At 60.1% G+C, this 11,912-nt stretch overlaps 1 protein-coding gene across 1 annotated transcript; it reads right to left on the bottom strand.

Annotated features, from left to right (window-relative positions):
- OTUB1 (OTU deubiquitinase, ubiquitin aldehyde binding 1) lies at positions 1–7,093 on the bottom strand. Its single transcript, XM_060176176.1, has 7 exons — positions 6,976–7,093; positions 4,104–4,165; positions 3,791–3,889; positions 905–1,023; positions 698–782; positions 418–612; positions 1–331 (listed from the first exon to the last, which is right to left on the bottom strand). The coding sequence occupies exons 1-7, from the start codon at positions 7,031–7,033 to the stop codon at positions 134–136; spliced, it is 816 nt and encodes a 271-aa protein (XP_060032159.1). The 5' UTR covers positions 7,034–7,093; the 3' UTR covers positions 1–133.
- Between the last annotated feature and the right edge of the window lie 4,819 nt (positions 7,094–11,912).

Consider the following 11,912-nt stretch of genomic DNA (forward strand, 5'->3'; position numbering starts at 1 on the left):
TCACCACCAGCAACCCCTTTAATAAAACGAGGGTGTGACGGGGCGGGGACGTGACCATTTACAACCACGGGAGCCCTCTGCACGTGGAGGGCAGACGGCGGCGGGGCTGGCGCGGGGCGGGCGGGCGTGCGGCCTACTTGTAGAGGATGTCGTAGTGTCCGGGCCGGTAGAGCAGGTAGACCTTGGGCTCCGAGCCCTCGGGGAAGACGTGCGGGTTGGTGGTGCCGCCCTCGCCGCGGTCCATGTACTCCACCTGGATGGACACGCTGAGGGCCTGCGCCAGCGCGATGATGTGGATGTGGTCGCTCTCCTTGCACATGGGCTCCACCTCCTGTGGGAGCGGCGGCAGGGCAGGTCAGGGTCGCCCACCGCCCGCCGAGAGCCCCGGGACCCTCCCCCGGTGGGACGGGGCGGCACCTGCTGGCAGAACTCCTTGACAGTCCGCCCGCCCTCGATAAAGTGCTCGAAGAACTTGCTCTCCCGCTGCAGGTGGCCCGAGGTGAGCAGCCGCAGGTATACCACCAGGTAGTCCGAGGTGCTCTGGTCGTTGAAGGAGGCCAGCAGCTCGGCCACCGACGTCTGCTTCTCCACCTGCTCGATCAGGTCCATGAACTGTGGGGCGGGGTTGGCACCACGGTTGGGTCAGGGGCGCGGCCCGGCACTGGCTGAGGCGCCCTCCCCCAGGGTGTGTGCTCACCGTGTTGTGGAAGTCCTCGATGGTGAACTCGGTGAAGCCCTGGGATACCAGGTCCTCTTTGCTCTTGGCAGACACGGCCTTGAACCTGGGGGGGGGGGGGTGACGGGCGTGGGCTCGCCGGCCTGCGGAACGGGCCCCCACGGTGGCCAGACCCTCCCAGCCCACGGAGAGCACTGCACCCCGCCCGGCCCCAGGCCCATTCCTCACCGCTGCAGTTCCTTGCTGTCGTCCAACAGCGCCTCCAAGTGGGAGAATCCGAAGGCGCGATAGAAACAGTTCCCATCAGGCCTGGTCTTGCGGATGTGCGAGTACTTTTTGTGGAGGTCCTGCGGAAGGCACCCCGCACCCCACCCGATTCAGGCCACAGCGAGCCAGGAAGCCCCACCAGGTTCCCAGTCCCCCCAGCAGGTGGCAGCTGGGCTCCTTCCTCAGGTGCTGGGGGAGGCCTCTCAGAGCCCTCAGGCCAGGAGGGCTGGGGGTGAAAAGGTTGGGGGGGGTGCAGTGGGGGTGCACCTTACACCCTGGGGGAGGAAGTAGCGAAGTAGCCCCCCTTTCCCCTTTCCTGCCCACTCCCAGCTACTGCCCCTCCGGCACCTCTGTTCCCCCCACCCTCGGGGACTGGAACCTTCCCACACTGGGGGGGCTGCCCAGGACCCTCCCCTTCCAGCCCCACTTTCTGAGGACCCTGCTTCCTTGTGCTCAGAGCCCCTCCACAGCCTCCCACTGGCCTTCGGACAACAAGAATGGTTTCTCACTTTTACTAAAAGGGAGTCAGGCGGTAGCGCAGTGGGTTAAGTGCAGGTGGCGCAGAGCACAAGGACTGGTTTAAGGTTCCTGGTTTGAGCCCCTGGCTCCCCACCTGCAGGGGACTCGCTTCACAGGCAGTGAAGCAGGTCTGCAGGTGTCTGTCTTTCTCTCCCCCCCCCCCCCCCCGTCTTCCCCTCCTCTCTCCATTTCTCTCTGTCCTATCCAACAACAACATCAACAACAATAATAACTACAACAATAAAATAAGGGCAACAAAAAGGAATAAATGAAAAAAAAATATTAGAAAGATAGGAGGAGAGAAAGAACCAGACATCACTCTGGTACATGCGTTGCTGGGGACGAACTCAGGACCTCATGCTTAAGAGTCCAGTGCTTTATCCACTGCGCCACCTCCCGGGCCACACAAAAAATTTTAATCTTTTTATTTACTGGACAGCCAGAAATCGAGAGGAAAGGGAGTGATAGGAAGGGAGAGACAGACATATGCAGCCCTACCTCACCACTCACAAAGCTTTCCCCCTGCAGGTGGGACCAGGGGGTCAAACCCAGGTCCTTATGCACTGTAACATGTGCACCCAACGAGGTGTGCCACCACTGCGTCCCAATTCTCACTTAAAAAAAAGAAATTATTTATTCCCTTTTATTGCCCTTGTTTTATTGTTGTAGTTATTATTGGTGTTGTCGTCGTTGGATAGGACAGAAAGAAATGGAGAGAGGAGGGGAAGACAGGGGGAGAGAAAGACACCTGCAGACCTGCTTCACCACCTGCGAAGAGACGCCCCTGCAGGTGGGGAGCTGGGGGCTCGAACCTGGGGATCTTTAACCGGCTGCACTACCACCCAACTCCCCGGTTATCACTTTTTTTTTTTCTTTTCCTCCTCCAGGGTTATTGCTGGGCTTGGTGCCTGCACCATGAATCCACCGCTCCTGGAGGCCTTTTTTCCCCCTTTTTGTTGCCCTTGTTGACGCAATTCGTTGTTGGATAGGACAGAGAGAAATGGAGAGAGGAGGGGAAGACAGAGAAGGGGAGAGAAAGACAGACACCTGCAGACCTGCTTCACCACCCGTGAAGCGACCCCCCTGCAGGTGGGGAGCCGGGGGCTCGAACTGGGATCCTTACGCCGGTCCCTGCGCTTTGCACCACATGCGCTTAACCCACTGCGCCACCGCCCGACCCCCTGGTTGGTTCTCACTTTTAAGAAGGCTTTTGCTGCTCGTGATGCTGCCCCCCCAAGGCCACACCCACACCTCCCCAGGCTGAGTCACCTGCCAGAAGATGTTCCGTCCCCAGTACTGCAGGTGTCAGAGTGCTGCTCTGGTTCTCTCATTAGTGAATAAATCTCACTGACCGTTTCTGCTCCATGCCAGGCCTCTCCGCTAACTACAGCGCCTCCCCTCGCCCCCTACAGCTGGACTTTGCCCACCCACCACTTCCAGGCAGGTGGGTCCTCTTGGTTCCATCTCAGAAGACCCAGAGTACAGTGGCTTCTCACCAGACCTTGGGCTGTCACCCCCCCCCCCCCCCCCCCCGCCGCTGTCTCACCGCTAAGGAATCGCGGGCCTGTTAAACCAGCACTCAGGGTCCGGGAGGAGGCACAAACATGAAGTGCTAGACTCTCAAGCATGAAGTCCTGAGTTCGATCCCCAGCATCCCGTGTGCCCCAGTGTCCGGTGACTAACGCGCACTTTCACGGAGCCACTCAGCTGCCAGCAAGGCCTTTTCTGCACAGGCCTCTCAGCCGGCGCCGAGCCTCCCGCACTTGGAGAGGAAAAGGCTCCCTCTAACTCTCCTTTCCCAGCCAACCACCTCTGACCACACACCGCAGGGGCCTGGCCCAGTCTGGCTCCCCGCTACAGCCGTCCCCTTGCGCTGCCAGCAGCCCGGCCACGGCCCTCATCCCAAGGATCCTGGCAGCCAGGCTGAGGGTGCCCAACCTCAGCCCCCCCCAAGCCCCTACTTAGCCTCACAGCCCAGGTCAAGCAGGGGCTCCCCAGAGGAGGAGATCAGGGCCCTGCAGTGGGGGGTGAGCCTCAGTCTAGGTGGCTGATTCCAGTCTGCACCCTCAGAACCAGCAGCCAGGCCCAAAGCCACAGCTCACCAGGCAAGGCAGGGCACCTGCCTTGTCATGCATGTGACCAGGCTCAAGCCCCAGCACCACATGGGGGCAGGGGGCAAAACACCAGAGGAAGCTCCCCTCTTCCTCTCTAGCTGATGAAAAAAAAGGGGTGGGGGAACCGGGAGCAGACAAGTCACACATGCCGAGGCCCTGGCCAGGCTCAGCCGGGTGCAAGTCCGAAGCTGCCTCCCCGCCCCACCGCACCCACCTTGATCTTCTGCTGGTAGATGTTGTCGTCCTCTGCGTACTCTTTGTACAGGACCGACAGCTCCAGCCGCTCCGAGACCAGCGGGTTCTGCACAGCAATCTGCGGGCAGCAGAAGCCCGTCAGCCACCAGGCGTCAGGGGTGACCCACACCCCAGCCAGAGAGCCTCCGTGGGGGGAGCTGGGCCAGTGCCCCCCACCAAGGCACCCAGTACCTAGCACAGCTTGGAGAGGAGGGGCTTCCAAAGTGGAGGCAGCCTTAGGCCTAGCCCAGCCCTTGTCTCCTGAAAACAGGACCGCCGGCCACAGCCCTCACCTCTTGCTGGATTCGGTCCTGCTGAGCCATGATGGCTTCATCGTAGGCAAGACAGTTAACACCTGGAAGAAGGAAAAAGGGGTTGGCGGCGGGCCCTGGCTATCTCGGCACTGCACCCCCAGAGGACAGGGCCCTGGCCCCGGGCAGTAAATCCGCTCAAGTAGGATCTGGGCACTACAGGCCAGCTTCAGGACTCATGGCTGCGGCCTCAGGGAAAAACAAGGGCTAGTTCAGACCAATTCATTACAAGTTTGCTTGGGGGGGGGGGGTCTGAGGAGTGAGGGGTCTGGAAGTAGGAAAACTCCCCAACTTCCCCCAAATCCAACTCCTGGCTCCCCAGCCCCCTCCCACTTCCCGCCTTCCCAGAGGACAGTGACTGACGGTGTTGATTTGAGCTGCCCCAGCCCTCCACTGTGGTTTGAGCTACCATGAGGCAATTTCTCTGCATGCAAAGCTGGGGTCATGTCTATACACAGAAGGGAATGACTACACCTCAGCTGTGAGAGATGAAATTTCCTTTTTCCCTACAATTTGGATGAACCGGAAGGAGCCATGGTAAGTGAACAAAGTCAAGAGGAGGGTGAATGCCAATGATCTCATGGGGGGAGGGGGGAAGCAGGCAGTGTGATGCTCATGTAAAAAGACGGCAAGCCTGAGGGTCCTCTGTCCTGGGTACAATTGCCATCAGCAGCGCAGAGCAGTGCTCTGACGAATAAAGGAAAGAAAAACAGCTCTCACTCAGTGGTGGGACTTAAAGGCTAAATGTGGTGCAAGGACGAGGGGGGAGAGAAAGGAAGAGCCCCTGCCGTGGTGGAGGGAGAGGGCAGGACGGTGCAGGGTGTGGCTTGCGCACCTCCCAGGGCAGTAGTCAAAGTGTGCACCTTGCCAACAGCCTTGTCATCAGCAGTCTAAGAAAGTGAGCCCGAGAACAAGCTGGTGAGGTGGGGCCTGCTCTCCAGGCTGTGGGCTCAGGCTAGGAGAGTGGCTCGGGGTTCAGATGCACGCGCCCTACACCCGGCAGTGTCATCTGGACAAAGTCCCTTCCCCACTGGGGCCTTAGTCCTTTCATCTTTAAAATGGGGTGAGGGGTGCTTTAGGCGGCAAACCGAGTGTACACAAGTTACAGTGCGTAAGGATCTGGGTTCAAGCCCCTAGTCCCCACCTGCAGGGGGATGCGGTCTCCCTATTCCCTCCTTCCGTCTCAGTTCACCTTCGTCCCTATCCAGAATGAGATGAGATCAAGGCCAGGGAGACAGCATAATGGTCGTGCACAGAAAGACTTGTGCCTGAGGCTCCCGGGGCCGGTCCCTAGCACCCTTAAGAGTCAGAGCTGAGCACTGCTCTAGCCCCTCTGTAGATAGTAAAATAATAAATCGGGGGCCAGTCGGTGGCACACCCGGCTAAGTGCACAAGGACTCGCGCAAGGATACAGGTTCGAGCCCCCGCTCCCCACCTGCAGCGGAGACACTTCACAAGCAGTGAAGTAGGCCTGCACTGTCTCTCTTGCTCTCTCAATCTCTCTCTGCTGTTGAGTAAAAAAAGAAAGGAATGGCCACCAGGAGCGATGGATTCACAGTGGCGCCACGGAGCCCCAGCCAAGTGGAAGCAAGAATAAATAAATAAATAAATAAATAAACAAATAAATAAAATAAGGCGGCAAAATAAAGTAAGAGCAGTGATCGCCCCCAAGATAAACTCCAGCTCTAAGGCCCCCTTGAGCCCAGGCTGCCTGCTGGGGGGGGGGGGTCTCCTGGGAAAGAAATCTGAGAAGGGATGGGGGGAGGCAGGCTGAGGGCTTCCTGGGAGCCTGAGCTGAACTCCTTCGCGCTCTACCTTCCGGTTCGGTCCTGGATTTGCAGGGGGCCATTTTGCAGACGCCAAAGCCAAGGGCGCACAGGTGGATGAACGTGCTCAAGGTCACAGCTAGAGAAGACCAGGGGGTCACGTCCAAGTTTCTCTAAATACCAAGTGCGAGCTCTTCGCGGTTCCCCTCCCCCGCCCTCACTGCGGGGCTGTTGGGGACCCGGTGAGTGTGTGTGTGTGTGTGTGTGGGGGGGGGGGGGGTGGCCCTAGAGCCAGGTCGCCAGGCGGACCCGCCGGGGGTGGGGCTGTGCCCTGGGGCTTTTCTGAACCCACGCGACTCCCAGCAAGTCCCGCTGGGGGCCCGGGGGCCGCGGGAGGATGCGGTGAGAAGGGGGTGCGCGCCCAAGGGCTTCTACAGCCGCATCGCCGCAACACCCAGCGACCCCTCGGCCCCCGGGGCCCCGCTCGCGGTGCACCGGGAAAGGCGCCCCGTTCTGCAAGGCGCAGCTCCCCGGGAGCCCGAGAACAATGGCCCGCCGGCCGGCCGGGCGGAGAGGGAGAGGGAGAGGGGCTGCGAGGCCGGAAGGGGGGCTCGTTGGACCCGGAGCCCGAGCTCCCGGGACCCGCAGCCGCCCGCAGCCTGCGTCCCGGACGCGCGACCCTTTGAGCCCCGCAGGCGGCGTAACTCGACGCGCTCGGGAGGGCGGCGGCGTGCGGCCTAGGTCGGGGCCGGCCTGCAGCGCCGAGCGGCCGCCCCGGGAAACCGGAGTCCCGCGTCCCGCGGGGAGGGCGGGGCGGGGCGGGGCGGCGCGGCGCAGGCCCCGCCCCGGGAGCCCGAGGGGGAACGGCCGCCGGCCTGGGCCCGCCCCGGCGCCTGGCTCGCCCGCCCGCCCGCCCGCCCGCGGCCTGCCGGGTCGGCCGGGGGTCGCGGCGGCGGCCCCGTCCATTGTGAGGGGGAGGCGGCGCGGCGGCGGAGACAGGGCCCGGCGCGTCGCCCCCCGGCCGCCCGCGGCCCCGCTCTGGCCTCCGCCCGCTCTCCCGGGCCCGACGGCCGCCCCCCGCCCGCTACCTTCGGAGTCGCTGCCCAGCGGCTCCTGCTTCTGCTGCTGAGGCTCCTCCGCCGCCATCTTTAAACAGCGCCGCACCGCCGAGCACTTCCGGGTTAGGAGTCGTCCTCCTCCCGGAAGAGCTCCGCCTCCCGGAAGGGCCGCGCCTTAGCGACGCCCCTAGCAACCGCGGCCCGCGGGCGAGGGGCGGCCTCCGGGTGCCACCTCCGCGCCGCCATCCGGGGCCTCGCGTAGCCGGACCCGCGCTCCGGGCGTCTGAGGCGGGGGCCCAGGAGGGAAGCGGGCGGTCCGAGATCCGAGGGGCGACAGCTTAGCGGCGGGGACGGTCGCGGAGCCGCAGAGGGCTGCCCCGAGCCGGGTCCCGGACCCCGGGGAGGACTGGGCCGTGGCGCTCAGCATCAGTGCCTGGGCGAGTGCCCGACGGCGCGCCGGCGCCCTGGGCGCGTCCTGCCAGGTGCCGGGCTGTGGGCACCAGGGCCCTGAGCCGCGTGTGCCCCGTGCGCCAGCGGCCCGTGTGAGCCGCGGGCTGTGACAGTGCCTGGGCGCCCTGCGCTGCCGCGGGAGCGGGTGGCCGCGGGGCGGGACGGGGCGGCGCACAGTCACCCTTCTGCATAAGTCGCAGACCGCAGGCCCGCGGCGCCCACCGCCACCCTGCTCCGGTGTTTGGCTTCCGGGGATTCTGTCAGAGAGAGAGAGGGGGAGAGGGAGAGGGAGAGAGGGAGAGAGAGAGAGAGAGATGGAGGGGGGGAGAGAGGGAGAGGGGGGGGGAGAGAGAAAGAGGGAGGGAAAGAGAGGGAGAGACAAAGGGAGGGAGAGAAAGAGGGAGAGAGGGGGGGAGAGGGGGGGAGAGAGAAAGAGGGAGGGAAAGAGAGGGAGAGAGAAAGAGAGAGAGAGGGAGAGAGAAAGAGGGAGGGAGAGAAAGAGGGAGAGAGAGGGGGGGAGAGAGGGAGAGAGAAAGGGAGGGAGAGAGAGGGAGAGACAAAGGGAGGGAGAGAAAGAGGGAGGGAGAGAGAGGGGGGGAGAGAGGGAGAGAGAAAGGGAGGGAGAGAGAGAGGGAGGGAGAGAAAGAGGGGGGGAGAGAGAGAGGGAGGGAGGGAAAAAGGGAGAGAGAGAAAGAGGGAGGGAGACAGAGAGGGAGAGAGGAGCAGTCACCTGTCCTGCACAAGCTCCCGCGGGAGGTGTGAGGCCCTGGCACATTCTCAGCCCGATTCTTTACTTTGAAGCGGGGAGACATCACAGGAGCCCCGGCCACCCTTGGTGCTGTGTCACCCTTGGTGCTGTGTCACCCTTGGTGCTGTGTCACCCTTGGTGCTGTGTCACCCTTGGTGCTGTGTCACCCTTGGTGCTGTGTCACCCTTGGTGCTGTGTCACCCTTGGTGAGCCTCGGGGGGTCGAACCAGGTCCTCAGACATGGCAGGCGCGCACCCCACCTGCTGAACCACCTGTTAGCTATCTAGCGGGTCCTCGCTCAGCAGGAGAAAACCGTCAGGAAATGAAGCGTCGAGGCAGATGAAGATGGTGAAAGCAGAGCACGGGGCAGCGGTACACTGGGTGGGTTCGGTCCCCAGCAGCACGTCAGTGACGCTCTGGTTTTCTCGGGAGTAAAAATCACCAGTAACTTAGGATTTTTTTTAAAATTTATTATCTTTATTTACTGAACTGAGACAGCCAGAAATTGGGAGGGAAGACGGGGGAGAGAGGAAGTGAGACAGAGAGACACGTGCAACACTACTTCACCACTCATGAAGCTTCCCCCCTGCAGGTGGCGACTGGGGACTCGAACCCTTGCGCATTGTAACATGTGGGCTCAACCAGGTGTGCCACCACCAGGGCCCTAGGATTATTTTTTCCCTTTTTTTTTTTTTTTTTCAATTTTATTTTTGAGAGAGACGCAGAGAAAGAGAGAAACCCCAGAGCACTGCTCAGCTCTGGCTTACGGTGGTGCAGGGGCCTCAGGCATGAGAGTCTCTTTGCAGAACCATTATGCTATCTAGCCCCCGTCCATAAATTAGGATTAAAAAAAAGTATTTATTTATTCCCTTTTGTTGCCCTTGTTGTTTTATTGTTGATGTCGTTGTTGTTGGATAGGACAGAGAGAAATGGAGAGAGGAGGGGAAGACGGAGAGGGGGAGAGAAAGACAGACACCTGCAGACCTGCTTCACCGCCTGTGAAGCGACTCCCCTGCAGGTGGGGAGCCGGGGGCTCGAACCGGGATCCTTACACGGGTCCTTGTGCTTTGCGCCATCTGCACTTAACCTGCTGCACTACCACCCGACTCCCCAAATTAGGATTTTTTAAAGAGCTATTAGGCACGTCGCCCACAGGACATATTGAGGGGCTGGCGTGCCCTGGAGAGTGAAGGAGGCTTCCTCGTGGCCCGGGCTGAGCAGCAGCGGGCACACCACGGCCTGGCCGTGCAGACACCGCCGCCACCGGGGAGTTTGGGTCTCGGCCTGTTCATGGTGCCGTGGCCCTGCTGGTGGGCAGTGAGGGTTCTATGCAGCCCCATCTGCGGCCCTTCGGAATCTACTGGGGAGCAGCTACGGGCCGCTGCCCACGTGCCAGGAGTGACAGAGGATGTCTGACCCCACTGGGCAGCTCAGAACTGGTGACACACACCAGCCCCAGTGCCACAGGCCTGGCAGGACACTGGCCCTGGGTTCAGGCCGCAGGCGACATCCCCCAACTGTGTTCCCCACAGCCCTGCCGCCTAGCGGACCGTCTAGACCCCTCATCCGTGTCCGAGGGGGCAAACTGCGACGCCAGGGCTGTGCCATCTTCCACACGTCTGCGGGGTGGGGGTGTCAGGCATGGGCCCTGAGAAGCCCACCGTCCTCACACAAAGCCCAGGGGCTGCTGTTGCAGGGGCCACGTGCTACCTGTCCCGTTCCAGTGATGACGCCGCGGCCCCAAAGGACCTAGAGGGACGGGTGGCCGGAGACTGATTCACTGAGTTGGACAGAAGAGCAGAAGCGTTAGAAACTGTTAGTAGGGGCACGCGGGGGCACAGACGCTAGAGTGCACACTGCCAAGTGCAAGGATCGGGGTTCAGCGGTGAAGCAGTGCTGCAGGCGCCTCTCTTTCCCTTTTTAAAAATTTTTTAGAAATATTTATTTATTCCCTTTTGTTGCCCTTGTTGTTTTATTGTTGTAGTTATTGGTGTTATTGATGTTGGATAGGACAGAGAGAAATGGAGAGAGGAGGGGAAGACAAGAGAGGGGGAGAGGAAGACAGACACCTGCAGACCTGCTTCACCGCCTGTGAAGCGACTCCCCTGCAGGTGGGGAGCTGGGGGCTCGAACCGGGATCCTTACATACCGGTCCTTGGGCTTTGCACCACCAGCACTTAACCCACTGCGCTACTTCCCGACTCCCTTTTTAAAAAAAAAAAAAAATTTCTTTATTCTCTTTTGTTGCCCTTGTTTTACTGTTGTAGTTATTATTGTTTTTATTGGATAAGACAGAGAGAAATGGAGAGAGGAGGGGAAGACAGAGAGGGGGAGAGAAAGACAGACACCTGCAGACCTGCTTCACCGCCTGTGAAGCGACTCCCCTGCAGGTGGGGAGCCGGGGCTCGAACCTACCGCTGGTCCTTGCATTTTGCACCACCCACATGTGCTTAACCCTGCTGCACTAACGCCCGACTCCCATTTATTTTTTACCTCAGGGTTATTATTCTTTCTCCTTCTAACTCCCCCCTCCCTTGTGTCTGTTCTATCAAATAAAAAACAAAGGAAAAAATGGCCACCAGAAGTGGTGATCTGATGTGTAGACAAAGCTCCAGTGATAACCCTGGTGGCAACAAAAAATTAAAAAAGACCCAGGGTGGTCCGGGAGGTGGCGCAATGGATAAAGCGCCCCCGGCCCAGCTGCAGAGGCCCCGCCAGGCCCACAGCTGAGTGGTGCTAGAGTCAAGGAAGGGGGGAAAAAAGAACAGTGAGAGGAGAGTTTAAGACCTGTTGGTTTAGGGGGGTTATGTGTTTTTGCCCCCTGGTTGTCTCTGGGACTTCACTCGTTGGCACTGATTCTACAGATAGAGGCAGAGAGAGAGAGAGAGAGAGAGAGGCTGATATGACGGCACCGAGACTTCCTTCATTGTGGCTGGCAGAGGCCAGGCTGGAGGCTGGCAGTGCACCTGGCAAAAATAAATCATCCAAGTGAGCTGTTGCCTGGAGTTTAGTTTAAGTGGCCAGGAGGTGGCACGGTGGATAAAGGTTTGGTCTCTGACGCACAAGGTCCCAAGTTCAACCCTCAGCATCGCCTGTGCCAGAGTGATCCTCTGGTTTCTTTGCCTGCTCTCTCTCTCATTAATAGAAACATAAAATAGAAAAAAGGAAAAAGAGGAGTCGGGCGTAGCGCAGCAGGTTAAGCGCAGGTGGCGCAAAGCACAAGGACCCGCATAAGGATCCCGGTTCAAGCCCCCGGCTCCCCACCTGCAAGAGAGTCGCTTCACAGGTGGTGAAGCAGGTCTGCGGGTGTCTCTCTTCGCCTCTATCTCCCCCTTCTCTCTCAATTTCTGTCTCTACCCAATAATACATAAAATAAAATAAAGAAAAAAGGGAAAAGAGAGAGACTGCCAGCGTGCGCAGTGGCACAGCAGATGAAACACCGAACTCTCCAACGGGAGGTCTTGAGTTCAGTCCCTGGCATCGCACATGCCAGTGATGCTCTGGCCCCTCTTCTCTCCCTTTTAAATGAGGGCTGGCAAACGACAGCTTGCTCGCTGGGTGGCATGCTGCTTCACCCTGTGCACGACCCAAGCGCGAGCCCAGCCCCCGATGGACGCTTCCGTGCCGTGGGGCTCTATCTAGATGTAAATGAAATAACTGAAAATGCAACAAACCCAGGCATGGATAGCAGCCTGGGCCAATACCGGGCTCAGCATGAGAGGAGGATGCACTGGTCAGTAGTAAGTGCAGAGGGCAGGGGCAACACCCA

This window comes from Erinaceus europaeus, chromosome 17, assembly GCF_950295315.1.
Source record: "Erinaceus europaeus chromosome 17, mEriEur2.1, whole genome shotgun sequence".
Taxonomy (NCBI): domain Eukaryota; kingdom Metazoa; phylum Chordata; class Mammalia; order Eulipotyphla; family Erinaceidae; genus Erinaceus; species Erinaceus europaeus.

Bases quoted from the DNA above. Each gene is read 5' to 3' on its own strand.
- OTUB1 (XM_060176176.1), bottom strand. From the start codon at position 7,033: ATGGCGGCGGAGGAGCCTCAGCAGCAGAAGCAGGAGCCGCTGGGCAGC. The intron at 3,890-4,103 runs GTGAGGGCTGTG...TGCTGCCCGCAG, and splicing joins AGGACCGAATCCAGCAAGAG to ATTGCTGTGCAGAACCCGCT. The intron at 1,024-3,790 runs GTGGGTGCGGTG...TGCCTTCCGCAG, and splicing joins TCTACCAGCAGAAGATCAAG to GACCTCCACAAAAAGTACTC.